Raw genomic sequence first — 20,862 nt, 5'->3', positions numbered from 1 at the left:
TGTTTTCTTTGTTATTTTTATTAACACTGATGTGGCGATTATTATTACATTGTTACAATCATCAAAATTGATAGTTCTTAGTAATAATATATAGACACGGACTCTCGTATACATATTGTATTATATATACTTCACACGCAGTTATACATTATATTACTTGTACATTGACTGACTCTGTTTTGCAAAGACAATAAACATTTAAACACATTTTCTATTTTTGCAGTTCTGTTGACACGTCGCGAGTATCTTCTTCTGCATAGTGTATTGCTCAGTTAAAATAAATGTATAAATTTCATAATTTTTATAGTTAAATAATTGTTTCGGGAGCTTAAACATCTCTATTTAAAATTATAAATGTAAACCACGATAAATAACAATGACTTGTGGATATAATATTTTGATTATTTTAGAAAGATGTCGAAAAGTATTGAGAACGAGAGAACAAAGAGAAGAGAGATTCGACCGTTAGATTTCGAACAAAAAAGTATCCGAATGCCGAGTAAAGGATAATTTATAAACCAATCGTAAATTGTTGAAACTGTTTATTTCGCTTTGTCATAATCTCAGTCCTTTATTCACAGCCTTAAATACGCCAAGCTAGGTCTTTTTACAGCCATGACGAAAAGATAACAATATTATATCTTAGGATTGTACATGAGAAACACTCATATCTTATAGGACCGTATGTGAGAAATATAGAAATATAATTACTTAATTCAGCTAGGCCGTTTAAGAAAAAAAATAACATTTTTGGTAAAAATATTACGGGAAGATCTTTCTCCACGTCATTTAAATATACAAAGTGTCTAATACTATTGACACAATGCTCGTATGCTTGTTAACGAGTTATTAATGACTAAAGATCGCTGAATAACACTGCCAAGTACAAGTGTGTGGCGAGATAGGACCGCTCATCATCATTTTTTTAAAAGTATGTTTATTGTAGTAATTCAACAGTATACAATTTTTAAATTCCAATAAACAAAAATTGAATACTAAAAATTTCAAATGCCTATTACGGTCAAAGCTGGATCTTCATTGCTTTTAAATAATTCGATCTTGAATTACTACAATAAACATACAATAATATACATTATATTATGTACTTGCATATATATCATATTGTATCTTTTCAAAGAACTTACAGACTAGCTTAGTCTAATATAGGCTTTCTCTCTCGTAGCCAAGAACATTAAATTTACTAAATTTACTTATTTCGATAAATTAAGGTAGATTTACATATTAAAACAGATATTCTTAAATTGTACTATGGCTGCTGGTGCAAAACTACACAGAGGTGAACTATACAGAACGCGGCAACACTTGCGGAAGTTAGCACAGCAGAAAATCATTTTATATCTTTATGGAAAAACCGTCCGTTTTTATGGAAAAACGATAAACTGATTAGTCAACTTCCGTCGCGCGGAAAGCGTTGCCACTGTGTGCAGGAGTCATTAGTCCACTTTATTTGCATACGAGCATTGTGTTATCTGCAGATGCTCTGTATAATATATTTAATAGTACTACAAAAGGTGTTTCTTAAATACCGCCCACTAATCATATACATATAGCGCTATTTCTCATCAAAAATTAAAACAAAGAGTCCTGAGCTATTTTGTTTCTACAATGCAAAATAAATAAAAGTTATAAAATAAAAGTTATTATCAAGGTTGGTGAAAAATATGTTTTTTTATTTTACAGCTGTTTAAAGCATATTAGGAGCATTAAAAACATATTTGAGAAAAAAAGATTTATTTAAAAAAAAACACATTAGTCTTTGCCAACCCTGGTTATTACAGAGTAAAGCAATTATTGTGACGGATGTGCGTCTGTCTGAATAATTGAAGCACCAATTGGAAAGAAGCACCAATTGGATTACTAACTTTACTCTGGTAATAACTGCTTCGAATTTGAGCGTAGAAAAAAATGACTAAGGAAAATGACTGATTTTTTACTCAATTTTTTAACAGTAATAACGCTATACAATTATTAATGGGTTATTTAAGATACATCTTGATATAATCAATAGTAAATAATACTAGAAAAAACTTTTTAAGATTTTTTTACATGAATACAATTTCCATTTTATTAGATTAAGAAATTGTTATTTCTCATTCGTATTCTTTAAGTGAAATTCTTTAAGTGAAATTTGCAAATGTAATTTCATGCTTAAGGCGCACATTTAAAAAATTTTTCAAAATTAGTTGTATTAATTGACTTCGATGATCAAATGACGTAACAGTATATTCAATATGTTTACTCATATTAAATATATTTGAAGGAAGTGTGCGTAAAGATTGACATATTAAATCAGATAATATATTATCAGTTTTAAATAATTTGTCTTGATTATGTCTTAAAATCTTTTCTGCTGTCTTGCATATTTCAATTACATCACATGATGCTTGATACGGCTTGTCAATAAATGTATTTGATTCTTTATGTGCCTTTCTTGAAATGAGCAATTGTTTACAAAAAAGGCAATTAATTTTTTTTATAACAGTTGAAACTATATAGTCAGATATATATGTAATTACTATTTCAACATATTCAGTCAAGTACCAATTAATTCGTATAAAATAATCATGATCCATATAAACATTTACAGAATCTTGTTTTGCTTCAACTTTTGCTTTTTGCTGCTCATTAAGTTTTTGCTCATTTCTCACATATTCATCAGATAATATAATATTAAGTAATACAATGTCGTCGTCGTCTTGTGGAATATAAATGAAATTATTTGTTAATGAATTTGTATTTGTAAATGTTTGTATTATAGATTGCATTTCTAAAATGTTCTCTTGTAAACGTTTGTTTTCTGCTACTAAAAGTCTGTTTAAGTTTATTATAATGAATGTATCTTGTAAATTTAAACCATGATTGCTCAGAAAACTCAATTTTTTTAAAGCATTCTATATTATATTTACCAGTTCTTAAAAAACATCTTTTCTGTTTTATTAATTTTAAATCGTTTTCTGAAATAAAAAGTTTATTTATAATATTTACAAATTAAAATAAATTAAAATGCCTTTTCGTATTTATCTTTCTTGACTTGTGACATGTGTTGGTTCATTAAAAACTATAACTTCATTTTGAATATCCATTGGAAATTCATGTAGGATGTCCATTAATTCATTTTGATTATCACGTTGAGTATCCATCATAGATTTATAAATGTCTATTGTTGATTTATTTTGATCGTCATATTGAATACTGCTTGTCGAGTCATTTGTCATGTTGTGTTTCAATTATCAAGTCATCTTTTTTTACATTTTCACAAAATCTATTATACATAAAAATACATATTAGAAAAATATTTATTTATATCAGCTGTTTTATGTATTATTTATATATATATTTATAAAATATTGTCATTATAAAACAAAATATCTTATTACAAAATATTATTACTTTTGCATAAAAATAGATGAAACTGCAGTTTTCTTTATTTATTTTTTTTATTATTATTATAATCATTTTCCGTAAAATGGTCGTTGCAAATTCGTGCACGCATGTAAGCATTGATATTACGATCAATGCTTTGAAACCAATTTGTTTGTTTATCTGCATATATTGGAAAATTAAAAGTATGATGCATAGTTTCACAGCTGAGAAATAATTATATATAGACCTATCTTCTGTGGCTGAACGGGCTGAACTAAGGTGTTTTCTGTAGCTGAATCAGTGTATACACACTTTTGGAACTTGAAATGAAATATTGTAGATATATTGTTTGATATTTGTCGAAAGCGAGAAAGAGACTAGATTTCTAGTGTAGTCTAGTGCAGGAACAGAAAACCACTAGGGGGTCTATTCAAAGAAGGTGAAAATTACAAAAGCGAGCAAGGTTACTAGGTGTTGACCAATGAAATAATCAGTATTCTAGTAATTTCGCTCATTTTTTATAATTTTTACCTCATTTCAAGATACGGAATCGATCCCTAATAACACTAGTGTACACTTTTGGCACTTAAGGTAAATTTTCACGAACTACTCAAACCGGCTGTTTCCTGTTTTAACAACAAAAAGGATCACATAGCGATCAAAATTGACGAATGATTCAATAATACTAAGCGCTTATTGGACTACAGACAACTAAATCGAAATGGCGGTCGAAATAGCCAATAGAACGACTATCAGCATTTCGGCTCAAATAAAAAGAATATGCTACTTTGACTGCATTCAGCAGATTCAACAGTTGAATGCGCGCTCGTTGCTATTGATGTATTTTTCCAGATCTAAAATGTTTGGATGATCTAAAAGAATACATCAATAACAACGAGCGTTCACTCAACTATTGAGTCCGCTGAACGCAGCCAGTGTTCGATTATCACTAGCCGTGGAAACACGGTACACTATCTGAGTGTTGCATTAGTGGGCGATAGTGCAGCCAAGAAAAAATGCTAAAATGCTTAATTTGTGAATCCATAATAGTCTAAAAAAATTCATTTTATTATATTTTCAAAACTTGATAAACACTTTTAATTTAATGTGATAAGAAAATGATTTAAATGATGTATTACGATTCAGAGCTATTCAAGGTCGATGTTTTGAAATCGAAAATGTGTCGGTGTTTTTACACCTATTACCGTTCGTACTCCTTATTGCATTGTTGTTTTGTAACGTACGATGCTCGGTCTCAGAGGTTGCGTTCCATTTCGCGCATGCTGCATTATTTATCCTTGTTATTCATCAAATGTTAAACAAGGATAAATAATGCATGATACGCACCATGCGTGAAACGGAACGACACTAATTCGAAATTAAAAGTTTTTGACCTGTGTCTTTCACTATATTTAAAAGTAGTCTGTTATTCTCATATTTTTATATTTAAATATATTATGAATAATAATACAATATCTTATAATATTAGTAAAATAACTGAGTCAAAAAGTCCTTTGCATACCATATTGCAATTTTTGCAATTTTTTTTTAATAATATACGTTATGATCTATTTGTAAAAAGTTAATAAACCTTTTGTTATTGGGAATAAGGAATTCCGCATAATAAAAGGAACAGAGAACAGAGAATAAAAATTTCAATCTATTAGAAACTGTGTATTCCACAATATATTGGGTCATCTAAAAAGTATCCGCGGTTTTTTGTCACTAGATGTGTGTTGATGGTCATATATCTAGTGACAAAGTACCGCGGATACTTTTTAGATGACCCAATATGATTTCTGACAGGTTGAAATTCTTATAATAACGACATTTTCTGATCTCTTAAACCCGATGCTAGAAATTGGTCCGAGATCTTGAACAGAGAAAAAAATTAACTAATCACATTTGAACAATTTGATTTGACTATTGCGATTGGTCAATTCTTTCTTCATCCGAGGACACAAGACTTTAGGGTTGGTTCTTTTGATAAATTTTACCTGTTGGGTAAGTAGCAAAATTATCCAATTACATGCGCGGATTACCATATTTACCTCACAGGTAAAATTTACCAAAAGATGGAGCAACCGGCCCTTTAGATAATATTCATTTAAATTTTTAATATATAATATTTGGTTTCTTTCAGAGAACTGCTAATCAACTTTTAGATCAACTATTAAATCCTTACGACTGGCAACACTGCTTTGCTCGACTTTGCGCGGTAGATCAGCCACTCGTTGACGCCACGGCCAATCCCGCCAATCCGAGCTGAGCGTCGTATCTTTTCTGCGTGTTTTCGATATTTGTCGTGCAAATGGCGGTTGTTGCGGTGTTTTGTGCGATGCGTCTGCAAAATTAACTACGCCACATCGTTATTGTAACATTTAACGATCGAAAACATACGATAAAGCGGATCGGTGCCGCAATAGCGAATTATTCGTAGTCATGGTGAAGCTACTAAAAAGATTCTTGGCCGGTGACAAGGTATTCGCCAAAGTTCGAGGTTATCCGCCATGGCCAGCCAAGGTAAGTTCGTATCGAGACACGATGCTACCTGGACGAATGTCCCGGTGGCCGCTATGTTAGACGTAGGTTATTTCATCATCCCCCAAGAATGACTAATAGGGATGTTGCGGGGTGTGGTGACGTAAATTATTCAAAAGTTGCGGCTCAGATCGTGTTTGTTACTCGCGGCTGCGTCTTGGATGACCGTGGTTTTCGCTTAGGAGCGAGAAAAACGCGGGATCCATGCAGAATGCGAGATAACATTAACGATAATCCGTCAAGTGGCACGTTACCAATTACGCTAATAAACGCGCGTCGTAAGTTATATTTCTATCAACATTTCACTATATTTATCAGTTATATATGTATTCTTGGAAATTATATTTCGACATGCATCATAAAGCCTGTTCTACAATGTGCTTTTTGTTTCCAGTTGCTTTTTACATCTTTTCTGTTTGCTTCTTATTTGGTTTTTTGTTTTATATCGCCTGAGATAAGAATTAACGAAAGAAACAAGAAATACAATTGTCGATAAAGCGGTTACAAAGAAGTTAAAAGCAAAAAGTAAAAAAACAAGAAATAGGAAACAAAAAGCACATTCTAGAATAGGCTTAATGTATTTTCCATGAAGGAACATATGTCAATTCTGGGTACCTGTTATGGAATAAGTCCGATTGGAATTATTTAATTACTTTCTAGATTTCTATTGTGTTTTCTAGGGAAAACGAAATAATTCTGATCGGAATTCATTCTGATATGTTCCATGATAGTCCCTGTTTGTCATATTAAAATTTAATACATGCTGCTTCATCTGTTTTGCATCTCACTTCATCTGTTTGCAGGTCGAAAAAGTCAATGATCCAAATTCCAAGAATGCTAAATATTGTGTTTATTTTTATGGTACAGGAGAAACGTAAGTAATTTATAATATAAAAAATAATTCTAGTTCTCTATTATGAATATTATTAAAGGATATTTTTTTATGAAATATTATATTAAATCTTTCAGAGCTGTTTGCAAAGTTGACGAGTTGTATACCTATGTTGAAAACAAAGAAAAATTCGGCAAACCTAGTCGTCGAAAATTCTTTCATGAAGGTATACAGCAACTTGAACAAGAACTTAAAAATGACAGAAATAAACCTTTGGCAGATATTGATGCTATTAAAAGTAATTATCATTATTGACAATAAAATTCAAATAGATTAAATATTTTTTAATTAAATTGATTATTATAAATAATACTTTGATAGGTGCTGAAGCAACAGAACCAACTGTCAGCGCTACGGATAGTGACATAGAAGCTGGTTCCTTGGTAATTGACGAAGGAGAAAAAAAGAAATCAATAAAGAGGAAAGTTCTTACATCTACACCCAATCCTGCTGTAAGCAATATTTATCTTTTGTTATTTATACAAAGTAATATTTTGGAGTATCATATATTTTACAATACTGTGTAAGAAAATAGTTATTGGTTAAATATACTCCAAAAAAAAAATTTAGGAACTGCCGACAAATATTTTTAAAGTTTAAATAATTTGTGCGATTGTTCCTTATACTTTTATACATATATTATATATTCATACATATATATAAATGAATATAAAATTAAATACATATATCAGTTTATATCTAATAAATATATGTAATAATGCAGCAAGATACTCCAGAAATAAAGAAAAAACGTGGTAGAGGAAAAGCTTCAAGTGATACATCAAGGGTGGCAGAAGGTGCTTTAGATTCACAAGGTGAGGAATCACCAAAAGAGGTAGTTAGTCGCAGTGGACGCAAGATCAAACCAAAACGCTTTGCAGATTTTTCGAGTTCAGATGAAACCGAAACTAATATAGGTATGAACTTGTGTTTATAACATCTTTTATTACGATATACGTTTTTCAAAGAATTTATTCTACAACTTTATGGATAAAAAATATTCAAATATAAATGATTAAATAATCGACTTTTTATTAGCTCTTGTTTTCAATTCAATGCACAATGTGTTTTTAATAACGCATTGAGTTCAAATATTAATCACATTTCAATTGTGAAATGTAGTTTATCGATATCACAATACACTGTTATTGTTTGCAAAAGTTAAAATCAATTTCCCTGATAATAACTAATATTTAAAGGTAGGAGCACAGTAAAGACACCTATATCACATTTAATGGTGGATGAAGAAACCCAGACTTTTTCATCAGAAATATCTGAAAAATATTCAAGACTTAAGGAACCCAATGAAACTCGGAATTTATCTACAAAAGAATTAAAAAGATTAGTTCTTTTGGAACAGCTGTCATTAATTCGTATACAGAAATCTAAATTTTTATCTGTAAATGTAAACCTGTAAATTTTTTCTGTACAATTCCTACATCATTTTTAATTAATAAAATTTTCAATATTTGTTTTTTTAATACTGTTTATCTATTTATGTCCCTACTTTTATATAATAGTTCTACTGAATTCTCTTTTTTAACAACTTAATTTTTATCTTGGGGAAAAATATATTTATGTTTATCAAAGTTTATTTAAAAAAAAGTCGGTTATTTTTTTATATATTTGTATTTAAAATTATAGTATAATGCAATTGTAAATGTTATTCTGTTTAGAACATACTGGTCGAGGTCGTAAAACGAAAAACGAAGATTCTAATGAGCATCAAATGACACCTGTGACGCATAAAAAAAGAGCGGCTATTGAAAGTACGCATTTGTGTAGATAGTTTTTTACTTTAAAACATTTTTTTAATTAGTTACATCTTTAAAAACATCATTTATTTAATTTATAGAAAGAAATAATGAAAGCTCCTTATTTGATGGAACTGTAGTATCGAGTGGTACGTCTTCTGATACATCAAACCGAGTTCTCTTGGCTCGTACATTTGCTGGTGAATATGTGGGTATTAAGTTAGATATAGATAGGCCGACATCTTTCGAAAGTGAAAAAGCTCGAGCACAATGGGATTGGTCAACTGCTACAAAAGCTATGAAACTCAAAGCACAATTAGAGAGTGGCGAAATGTTACCAGAACGAGTGAAAGATTCTCTAGATTTTAATGTACCCGTCCCAGAAGATGAAAAACGACTTTTGACAAAGGATGGAGCTGTTCATCGCAAAACATATAAATTGAGGTTTGATGAGATATTTTTCGCTGTTTAGCTTAAAGTGTAGCTTTTTTTGTGTTGTCAGTGTTGATTTTTACTAAGTATTTACATTTATTATATGTTATTTTTTAGATGGCTTCGTATAGAGGCTCAACTCTTACAATTAGATGCTCAAATAAAATCTAATCTTGGACTGGATCGAGCCAATACAGACAAATGCTTACAAGCGATGGATGAAATTTTGTCTCTTTCAATTGATCCTTTAATGTTAAAGAAACATCCTCATATTGTTGAAACAGTGAAAAGGGTAAGTAATACATCGAATTTTTTAATAACTTTATAATATTAAATTATAGTAATTTTGTTTTTACTTTCATTATATATATATATATATGTAGCTACGACGATATATTGGAAATTTAGGAGAGTGGAAATTAAGTGAAGAAGAAGGGGTATGTATAAAATAGCGTATGTCTTTATATTAAAGAGGAGTAATATATGTCTTTATATTAAAGAATGCGTGTATCCCATTTTATTTTTGTTGTTTACCGAGTGTTAAAAAAGGTTAAAATAATGTGATACACATCATACGAAACGGAATGCATAATCTCATAATTTGTTCATATACAATAGCTAGCCGTTTAGCAGAATGCTTATTTTACAATTGGAACTTTTTTTCGCTGAGATAAGAGAAGACTGTTTATCTTTTATACATTTAAAAGTATAAAAATCAATGCCTTAAATAGTCTAGTTGAATCTTAAATGTTTGTATATAATACTGTGTGAATTTATATGCTGCGTATATTGTCCTTTAAAAATGCGTGTCGAAATGATTTTTTGATCTTTGAAATGCAAACTCCACTACCGCAGTAATATCACAAGTTGATTGGCGATTTAACAATTTAATGCTTTTTCCACATCTTAGAATGATCTTAATAATACTGAGTGACATATTAAAATCTGTAAATAATTAATTCTTTTGATATTGCTGTGGAAGTTTAGTAGAATTTGCGTTTCAAAGACCGAAAAATCATTTCAGCGCATATTTTTAAAGGACTACATACATAGTATATAAATTCACATAATATTATACAAGCATTTAAGATCTAGCTAGATCATTTAAGGCATTGATTTCTATAGCTTATGTTTCTCACATATACGATCCTATAAGATTTAATATTGTCTAAAAGTATAAAGTCAATTAACGCGAAAAAATGTCCAACAATTTCAATATAAATATTTTACTGAATACGGTTATGCTATATTACTTCTACTCTGCGATAATAAATGTAACATGCTTTGTAGGCTATTTTCAAGCAAAAAGCTGAACAGATTAGACAAAAAGCTGAACATATATATAACAAATATAAGGTAGTATATCATATGTAAAAAAAATCGGAAATATACTTATTTAAATTTATACTCTATATTTATCAATTTTTACTCTATATTTATCAACTGAAAAACATATAGGCTATGTTTACGATACCTGAAGGTCAATCATTTTGGCAATCATTTTCCGATCAAGTGGTTCATTTCAAAAAATTAACAAAAGATATGCCTGAAGAAAAGGTATTTTCATTGATGTCTGACCCTTCTTGTTCAGGTAATTTTGTTATTTTATATTAAATGAATAATGAGTAGTGTAGATTCATAAGGCTTTTAAAAATAGTTTCTTTAAAATAGTTCTAAAATAATTAGAAATTATATATTGAGATTAAAAAAAATGTATTTTGTGATATGTATTTATTAATATGTATTATTATATATGCGATATGTATTATTAAATATTGATGTGTAGATACAAGTATATCGGAAGATTTACCTGCAGATGACAGTGGTAATCAATTGGATTCAGATGTGATTCAATCAGAGCCAATACTGGAACGAGAGGCACAGTATGAAACTGAAACCGAAGCGGAAACGGAACCAAAAACAAATACAGAAACCGAACCAACAACACAAACAACAGCGGAAGCAGAGTCAGAATCGGAGATTGCTGAAAGGGAAGTAGAAGCAGAAGCAGAAGTGCCTACTAGAACTGAGAGTCCTAAAGATGAAACAGCAAAGTAACATATGTAAAACTTTTTTTATCTAATAATATAAACTTCTGCTTATTTTTTTTGTATATCATTACGGTACTATAAAAAAAGAAGATATTATAATTGGAATACATCGGGCGCATTCATAAAAAGTTTTGGCTAATAATTTTTTATGATTCTTTTTCTGTTTCATATGTGGCAAAATATTGTTTAAAAATGCGTTCTTATAGATGTAATTTCTGCAATAATTATGGGAAGAATGATAAAATTCGATAAAATTTAACTTTTTTTTAGTGAAAAGTAACTAACATACTTTATCTCATATTATCTTCCTTATTATCTACGTTGAATACAATATAATGCTTACATATGCAATTATGTAAGAAGTGTATTGAAATTTAACTAAACAGTTGACTTTCGTTATATATTTATACGAGTTTATTACATATATTTATTGTTCCTCTATTTGCATTACTTTTAATAGAAATATACAAGGTTGGTAAAGACTAATACTTTCTCTCTCTCTCTTTTTTTTTAAGAATAAAATATTGTGTTTCTTTTTAAATATGTTTTTAATGCTTCAAATATGCTTTGAATAGTTATACAAAACATTTAAAATATATGAAAACAATTAAGCATAATTTTGAACTATTAAAACACATTTAAATCACGTTTTTTTTACCAACCTTGGGAATATAAAACAAAAATTAACTCTTACATATATAAATCATGCAAATAGTTCTTACAATAACGTTGGTAATAATAATATCAAATGAAGAATTAAGAATCATAAAAGAATCTTAAAACAATTCTGTGAGAATGCGATCGATATCATTTTTACGTACGTGAAAATTAATCTTATGAATTAGTTCTATTGTATTTTATTTCATGAATTTATGATCACATATTTGCATAATATGATTGCAATATACCCACATGATTACTTGATGCAATATCTGCAATCACTAACTGGACAATATCAGGTAAATCTTCACTGTCAGATATTATCGAATACAAATGGCTGATGTAGTGGATAAAATTAGATAAGACACATAGTATTTTTACTTGACAGTAATATTGTGATGTCATGTATCGAGATACTAATCTTTGTATATTCAGCCAGTGCCATGAAAAAAATTTGTAAAGAGCACTCAGAACATTGTTACTCTCACGCAAAACTTACTTATTTAGTTATTATAATTGATGTAGCAAAATAAATACATAAGAATTACAGCGCAATGAATGATAGATACAATTTTTAGTATTTGCATCTCAATTTAACGTAAGTTTTCCAATTTTATCTTTAATTTTCTTTATCAAATGAAAACATTACTCATATTCATTACATTCTAAAGATAAAAATATGTATTATATTACTGCATGCTAATGTTTCTTTAAAAATATTTATGATATAAATAAACATATAATTGTTCGTAAAATATTATTCAATTTATATATCAATCTTCTATTCTGTGTAATTGAATTATTATTGTCTTCATTAAAAAGTCATTACTATTACAATGATTATAATACAGTTGTATAAAATGCTTGTGAAATTGTACAAATTAGAGTAACAGACATTTTCGGACATTATCACATCTTTGACATGGGCAACATGGGTCATTGATGATTTCAATGGCAATTACTATAAACATTTCATGATTGGTAAGTATTAAATCTTATTTTGTAATTAATAGTACATATCCAATATATTACAAAAAAGAACAGAAAATTAGTAATAATGTAATTTTTGTATTGAAATTTTCTTGTCGAAAATTAAAATAAATTATTGTAGCAAAGAAGTTATGGTGTTGAATATATTTTATCCATAGATTTATGTAGATAGACTGCGTATTCATGTGCGACAACTAATGATAACATTGAAAAACAAAAATATATACATAGTTAAAAATATAAGAAGGAGAGTAAGAGAGAGAAAATAATGCGCATTTCATTTCCAGAAGAGAAGTGATTGTGTCTCCTTTTTTTCTCCTTATCATGCATAATTAAATAAAACTGCATTTCTGCTGTTCCCTTTTATCAATGTTAACATTTTATTTTTAATGAAGAGTACAATCTACCTAGGTTTGAATTTATGATTTTATGATTTTATTTCCTGCTAGTCACACATAAATAAATTAATTTCCATAAAAATATAAAACAGATATTTTAATTATATTGAATTTTAGGAAAATTATATTCAAATGTGTATATTTAATAAACACATCATAATTATATTTTATAATCCTTCATTGATAAATGCAAATTTCTAAAGGTAATCTTATTCATAAAATTGCAAAATTTAAATTTATGATTTTTATAATGAAATATTTTATTATTTTTATTGCATTTTTCATTTATTTCTAAAAAAATTCTCTAAATATATTTGTTTCCAATTACATTTGAAATATTTGATTAATATTTTATAGGACTAAATTTATATTTTATTATTGTTATCGATGTTGTTTGACATAAGATAAATGTTTTTACAAACTTTACGAAAATTACTTGATTCATAATATAATTATACACGTGTAATTATATTATATTATACGTGTGTATATGTGTGTGTGTGTGTGTATATATATATATATATATATATATATATATATATATATATTAGGTGTTGGAATTAATTCGTAGCGTTTTACAAGTGATGGAAAGTACTTTCATTAATGTATTTTTTAATGCTCATGTGAAATAAATAACATTCTTTCATTAAAAAACGCTACGAATTCCAACACCTAATATATATATCTATTATAAATTACAGTAATTTTTTGAAATTTATTGAGACAAGTGAAATATCGAATCGAACGATAAATTTACTTTTAAGAAAGAACTATGAAGTCAATATTTGTTTTAGATGTAATTATTATTCTTATGGAAAATTCTAATGAAAAAGAAGGATATGCTGCACACTGTGATAATCACTCATGATCATCTCGATGTATGTCGTACCTTATAAGCAGTTGCTAATTTTTATAGTTCGTATATTATGTGCAATAATTGCTTATATTATCACACGACTGCAATTAATTCGTTCAGTTAATCAACAATGATATATATAGTTATATTATTGAAAACTGACGTACTACTTATTATAATAAATGTTGAGTTGTAATAAATGCATGTGCTATACAAGAGCTTTTGAATGACTCGCTATGTGTTTTAAATAGGCTTATATTGATAAATTTTTAGGCCTTTAAAATACTTGAGTTATTTGTTAATTTATGAGAACATTATTATAATGGACGCGCCTCGTATTATATCTGATTAGCAATTTGTAAGAATGGATAAAAAAAATCGTTATGTAATATTAAAAAGTAATATCAAAATTTATTATACATATTTTTTAAAAAGAAAACGATATGTAAAATGATTTTATTTTATTTTATTTTTATTAAAAATAAGAATATAATTCTACCTTAATTTATATTTGTTGAACAACTTAGCACACATATATTTAATAATATTTAATTATTATATAATTATTATATAATTATTAATTAATATAGAACAATAATGCGAATTTCTAGCTATCATTTTATAAACCTCGATAATTTTCAAGAGATATATTTTGAGAAATTATATTTATAAAAACATTACTAGAAAGTCTAATGCAAATATATGATTTATATGTACTTGCATTAAATAGATAATTAGAATAGATAATCCACGAATATATACAGGATGTTTGATAAGTAACGATGAAATTCTCGCAAAGAAGTAGAACGGACTGAGTTGAAAAATCGTCCATTTTGTAATTTTATACAATAAACAAGATCAATTTCTTAGATCAATTTCTAAAAAAATCATCGAATATTGGTTTTTCATTTTTTATTTAAGTACTATCAACTTTACAGAAAAACAGCGAGAGAAAAATTATTTATTTTCTTCTCATAGAGCTCTAAGAATTTTTCCAGAATTTTTCGTCAAATTTTTAGTACCGCATTTTCTTATATATATGTATATTGGCAATTATTTTTAGTAACATGAGAAAAAATGTGGTATTAAAAATTCTGAAAAAATTCTCGAGAGGAAGAATTCGAGGAAAAAATAAACTATTTTTGCCACTTGCTGTTTTTTTATAAAGTTGTTAGTATTCGAGTAAAAAATTATTCAAACCAATATTCTATATATAGTGATTTTTAGTAATTAATATCTTATTAACTATTGCGAAAATTATAAAATGGTACAAGATTCGCAAGCATCGCATATGCAAAACATTATTAAATATTAAATTTGTGAAAGTCATAAACGCATAAAAAACATAAAGTCGATAATTTAGCTCTGTATCAGTAGATACAAATCCTAAATATTTAATTGTTACGTATTATTATTAGAGTGACATCCACTGATTCGATTTAGTTTAGTTCACTCTATTCTTGCGAGAGTTTTATCGATACTTAAACACTCTGTATATATATATATATATATATATATATATATATATATATATATATATATATATATGTGTGTGTGTGTGTGTGTATATATACGTATATGTATATATATATATGTGTATATATATATATATATATATAATTTGAATTTGAATATATTTTGCTTTGTTACAATTTTGATAGTTTGAGGATAGTCTAGAAGAATAGTTGTAAAATTATTATATTCTATAATTAAAATATGAATATATTCATATTTTAATTCAATAAGTCATTTTTTAATTGAATAAGTATTTTTTTGAAGTAATATAAAGTTCTTTTTGACATAAAAAAAATATTTTATGTAACTGCGAGCCGTGCACAAAATGTATGTTCTCATTATTTTAAAAGAAGTTTGCTAAAACGGCAGAAGTTAATTTAATGCTAAAATGTCTGCATAATCCATAAGAATTCCAAATGATGATAATAATGTTGACATTGGTGATCATATAATATTAACATTGATGACTATACTACAATGCAATTATGCAGAACTATTATTTTGAGTCATAAATTCGCGTTATAACTAACAAGCATACAGTTGGAGAAATTACGAAGAACGTATTATCGTGTGAGTATATCATGTTATATGTACAGATGATAAATATTCCAATGGATGTCACTCTAATAATACGTAACAATCAGATATTTTCATCATAGATTCGTGTCTACTGATACAGAGCTAAATTATCGACTTTATGTTCCTTATGCATTTATGACTTTCACAAATTTAATATTTAATAATGTTTTGCATACGCGATGCTTGCGAGAAAGGTATTTGAGGAAGCATCGCTACATGCTCAGTGCTATTTCGTAAAAATTATAAAGCGCAACGCCAATTAGAATACACGTGAATATTCACTGGACTCGCAATTAGTTGTGTTTGACGTTCAAACGATCACAATTAATTTGGATTCAGAACAATTGGAAAGACAGATATCCATAAAATAAAACGGACGCCTCTTAAATTATTCTTATGAATGATATGATATTACGCATGAAATGTTTTAGTAAAGAAGACTTAAAGTATATAAATTTAAAAAAATCTTTACATACAAATATCTTGAAAAGATAAATATTAAGAAGATTAAACTGAAACAAAGAAAATATTTATAGATCATGAAACACAAGACAATATGGATAAATCGACAAGACGTAATAAAGAAAAGAAGTAGATATTAATTTAGTATTAAAAAATTATGGAAGAAGACAGTAATTGCAAAAATGTTTTTGATTCGGTTAAGAATTCATCAACTTTCATGAACGTCAATAAAATCTCCAATTTCTTTAGAAATATAAATAAAGAAAATTCTATCGCGGAAAAAAATAGTGAACAGAAAGTGAACAAAATAAAATCAGAGCTACATCAAGATTTATTTTGGAAATTCAGAATATTGATAATGTTCTTCAAGTTTATCGGTCTCGCTACATTCACCCACCGAATTGTCACATACAACAAGAGAACGTCATATTCATTTCAATATTGTAAATTAGGAATCGCTTACAACGTTGTGCTGAGTAGCTTAATGATAGCCTCAAACTATATATCTATACCATTCAGACTTAATTTGAACTATGAAAACAAGACGAATTTGACTGTAAGCATCGAGGTTCTGCAAACTGTATTTGGTGCTCTAGTGATCTACGCAATTTTGATTAGTTACTGCATCGATCAGAAGTCCTTGGTGCGGATCGCTAATCGATTAATCATCATCGAGCACGAGATAAATCGTCTGTATAATCTATATTATCCGTTACGACGACAACGTATCTTTTGCATTATGACCATCGTTTGCATCTTGAAGATTTGTTTGCTGATACTTCTCCTGTTCACTGAGAACCTGGCCTTCCATACGGGCCCAGTCTCATGGCTGACAGACGTTTTGCCGACATTTCATGTGGGTTGGCTATTGATACAGTACTTCCTATTGGTGACGGTTATTCAAACAGATTTCGCTGATGTGAATCGAGCGATACAAAACCTCACCAGAATTAATATATCTGATCTTCGACTGCAGTCTCTCTATCAAACGCGTCGTATGGTAGTCAACAATTCGATCGTTCATCAACTGTTGCAATTGCGAGATGTGCATTGTCGTCTCTGTGAAATTTCTGAAGATGTGTCGAGTTTCTATTCACTACCAGTACTATTCGGAATTGTTTTTCTCTTTCTGACACTCATATATAATGGTTACTATCTTCTCTCGCCTCTGTTGATGACTGATGATATCTTAGAATATGAGACTCTTAGTAATACTATCATCTGGATAATATTTCTGATTTATCCCATCTTTCTCCTCACCAATAGAATTACCAAGATTTTAATCGAGGTAGGATAAAATAAGATCACATTTTAATCAGATCGTTTCAATTAATGAAACAAAATATTTTTATCAGTACATTAAATCCCAAATATTTTACGAAATATTTCAATTACAAATTTATTATAGATGAAGAAAACGGGTAATATAGTGCATGATCTTTTAAACTGTACAATCGGGAAAGAGACAAAAGTAGAGGTAAAAAACAAAGTTAGATAAAACTTTTTTAGGAACGGTATTCATCGTAACGACATTTATCATAGATATGTTACAGCTCAAGAAATTTTCGCTTCAGTTGCTACATCGCAAAATACAATTTACAGCTAACGGATATTTTACGCTCGATAATACTTTTCTTCATTCGGTGAGAATATTTAAAATATCATGTAAGTAATTCAATAAATTAAATTTTTTAAATTAATAATTTTGATTATCTCTCTCAGCTAATTGGCACAGTGGTGACATATTTAGTAATACTTGTGCAATTTCAAATGGGAAGTTCGCGTTCATCGATCAGACAACAATGTAACTATACAGGGAGAGATTTAAAATAAGAAGCGGAATATTAAAAATAAGAGAGAATATAATGAGAAATATCTTATGAATATAATGAAAAATATCTTAGATGTTTTTTAAGATCTAAGATCCAATTAAATGCCATTAAATACACAGAATAGCAGTTCTAAAACTTTTTATTATAACTTATAATATACATATATACAATCAGTTCTGATTTGTAAAACTAGAAAACAAAAATGTAAATATATATATTGTATTTAAATTAATATTATTAATTAATTAATTTAATAATTAAATTGAATAAGGCTCGATGGAATTAATATTATAATGCCAATATAAGAATTATCAACATCCAAGGAATGTACAAATAAATCAACAAAAAAATCATAATGACTTTATTTTGACACTTAAAATTAATAAACAGTCAAATTTTGTAACCAAAAATCATCATTTTGATTTTTTCTTGATTTGCTTTATTCCTTGGGCACCAGATATTCGCGTGTAATATCGATCGTTTTATTATTAACAATATATCGCCACATAAATCGAAAATATATAACGTTTCGATTCGATTTTGGATTCTTCTTAGTAAATGTGAAGTTGATAAAGAGAAGTCTATAGTCAGTAGTTCAGAGTCAGTTCTTATACATATTTAAGATCGTCTTAAGTACATTTTTAAGAATCAATCAGAGGATTATTATTTATTATTTTAAGACAGTTTTGAAATAAGAACTAACTATGACTATCGTCTTATGTATTAATCTCTGAATCAATTAAACTTATGATATACATATCAGTGAGAAGAAAGTTGTAATGTTGATTAATGGCTACGTTGTATTAATGGCTACGTTTACACTGGTTTATCGTGAATTTGAACTTTACGGTCAATATCCCAAATTCGACCTAAATTATTTAGGTCCGTTGATGTAAATATTTGATGAGAAATGACCTGACTTGGCTGTAGATCAAGTTTTGATTTTTGGTGATTTGATCTGAAATATGCTACTTGTAACTTCGGTGTAAATCTCTTCTTTTTCTTCTTTTAATTTAATGGCGCTCGCCGACAAAAATAAATACCCTTATGGAAAAAAGATTATATGATATAATCTTTACAGTATTTAATTTCTTAAAATAAAATTTTTTCTGTGTCATATTACAAATTAAATATATATATATATATATATAATACAGATTACAAACAATATTATTTTTTTATTATAGTATAATTTTATCATTAGAGTATTCACTTAGATGAGTCATTCGGATCTTGTTATTTTTCTTCAAAATACCTGACCAAATAATTCTTTCTGTCCTTTCCTTCTTTTTAAAATATACAACTTCAATTCAACAAAATATTTTTTAAAGATGTTAAAATATTATATATAAGAATTTATTCATAATTTTTGTATATTTGCACAAATTAGAGAAATTAACCCACATACAAACGACTCATCATGCACAGTAAAAAAAAATTGTATATGTATTAAGAGTTAAACGTGTAATTTAAAGATATTCTAAGATATTAAAAGTAACAAAAAATAAATTTATTTAAGTATAAAAATTACAAAAAATGCAGTGTATATTATGTAATATGACATATCTACTTCATTCATGAAAATAACGCACAATGTTTATTATAAATATATATTTTTTAAGCTCTATTCCTTTACTAAAAAATAGAATTTTGACATCTTTTTCACATTTACCGCAAAAATCTGCTCTTACGTCCAATGGACTCCACGATTTCTTCGTTTCGCAAACGTTCGACAAAATAATCTTTAGGGCAAAGCACGAACCAAAACTCGAATGTTAACGGTCATTGATCGGTGAACGTGACAATACTTAAAGTATCGTTAGAAACCTTACCAGCGATATTGGTAAAATAAGCAAATACATAGATAGTCAGAATCACCTGATCCGCGGCAATAAAGTTAATGGTGAGATCCCGTTTGCTTACAAATCTATTGTCTACAGTATCGTTTGCCTGCAGTTCGATTGCTTACACGTATTATTGCCTACAGGTCAATTGCCTACAAGCATTTGTGCACAAATAAAAATTTTAGAAACGGAGTAACTTTTGCCTACAAATATTATTGCCTACAAGTATTATTGCCTACAACTCGATTGCCTATATGTATTATTGCCTATAGCTCTATTGTTTACATGCATTTTATATGCCATTAAATACTATTTTATATTTTCCTCTGTTTCTACGCGAAGCGACTCTCACTCCATCTCTCACCTTGCAAAGGGGCACACAACTTCCATAATTGTATTGATGCACATTCTTTGATACTCGAAAGTACCATGAATATTTATTCTTGTGAACAGAGCTGCTTGTTGTCAATATTAACGAATACAAAATATTTTCTTATTTAACTTAACTTTAATTTTATATTTGTGCGCAAAAGTACTTGTAGGCAATCCAGCTGTAGACTATAATACATGTAGGCAATCGAGCTGTAGACAATAATGTAGGTCGGGTAAGGTCGGGGATAGGATTGTGGTTAGGTCAGTGGTAGGGTCATAATTATGTCGAGAATTGGGTCG

At 28.3% G+C, this 20,862-nt stretch overlaps 2 protein-coding genes and 1 long non-coding RNA gene across 6 annotated transcripts in view; all 3 read left to right on the top strand.

Moving 5' to 3' along the window:
* LOC147910427 (uncharacterized) overlaps positions 1-5,901 on the top strand; it is a 203,990-nt gene extending 198,089 nt beyond the window's left edge. Inside the window, exon 3 of the long non-coding RNA XR_015544163.1 lies at positions 5,528-5,901. This is a non-coding gene — a long non-coding RNA (uncharacterized LOC147910427). The remainder of the gene's footprint in view (positions 1-5,527) is intronic.
* On the top strand, positions 5,655-12,832 carry Jasper (JIL-1 anchoring and stabilizing protein). Of its 2 annotated transcripts, none has more exons than XM_011069824.2 (12): positions 5,655-5,907; positions 6,729-6,799; positions 6,895-7,055; positions 7,139-7,269; positions 7,542-7,734; positions 8,494-8,586; positions 8,673-9,015; positions 9,121-9,295; positions 9,387-9,440; positions 10,294-10,359; positions 10,462-10,594; positions 10,820-12,832. In XM_011069824.2, exons 1-12 carry the CDS (start codon positions 5,827-5,829, stop codon positions 11,059-11,061), a joined length of 1,743 nt encoding a protein of 580 aa, XP_011068126.1. In that variant the 5' UTR covers positions 5,655-5,826; the 3' UTR covers positions 11,062-12,832. The 2 variants fall into 2 exon arrangements, with proteins under 2 accessions (XP_011068126.1, XP_011068124.1); XM_011069822.2 differs by having other exon boundaries at positions 10,790-12,832.
* Positions 12,833-15,770: 2,938 nt separating this feature from the next.
* On the top strand, positions 15,771-19,973 carry LOC105154360 (uncharacterized). 3 transcript variants are annotated; one of them, XM_087402891.1, is made up of 4 exons: positions 15,771-17,802; positions 17,923-17,991; positions 18,068-18,179; positions 18,237-19,973. In XM_087402891.1, the coding sequence occupies exons 1-4, from the start codon at positions 16,672-16,674 to the stop codon at positions 18,320-18,322; spliced, it is 1,398 nt and encodes a 465-aa protein (XP_087259017.1). In that variant the 5' UTR covers positions 15,771-16,671; the 3' UTR covers positions 18,323-19,973. The 3 variants fall into 3 exon arrangements, with proteins under 3 accessions (XP_087259017.1, XP_087259018.1, XP_011068140.2); XM_087402892.1 differs by having other exon boundaries at positions 18,057-18,157; positions 18,237-18,333; XM_011069838.2 differs by having other exon boundaries at positions 15,783-17,802; positions 18,068-18,157.
* The last annotated feature ends 889 nt before the right edge of the window (positions 19,974-20,862 follow it).

This window comes from Acromyrmex echinatior, chromosome 2 (assembly GCF_024713525.1).
Source record: "Acromyrmex echinatior isolate Ae372 chromosome 2, ASM2471352v2, whole genome shotgun sequence".
NCBI lineage: Eukaryota > Metazoa > Arthropoda > Insecta > Hymenoptera > Formicidae > Acromyrmex > Acromyrmex echinatior.
This window is presented reverse-complemented; position numbering and strand designations above follow the sequence as displayed.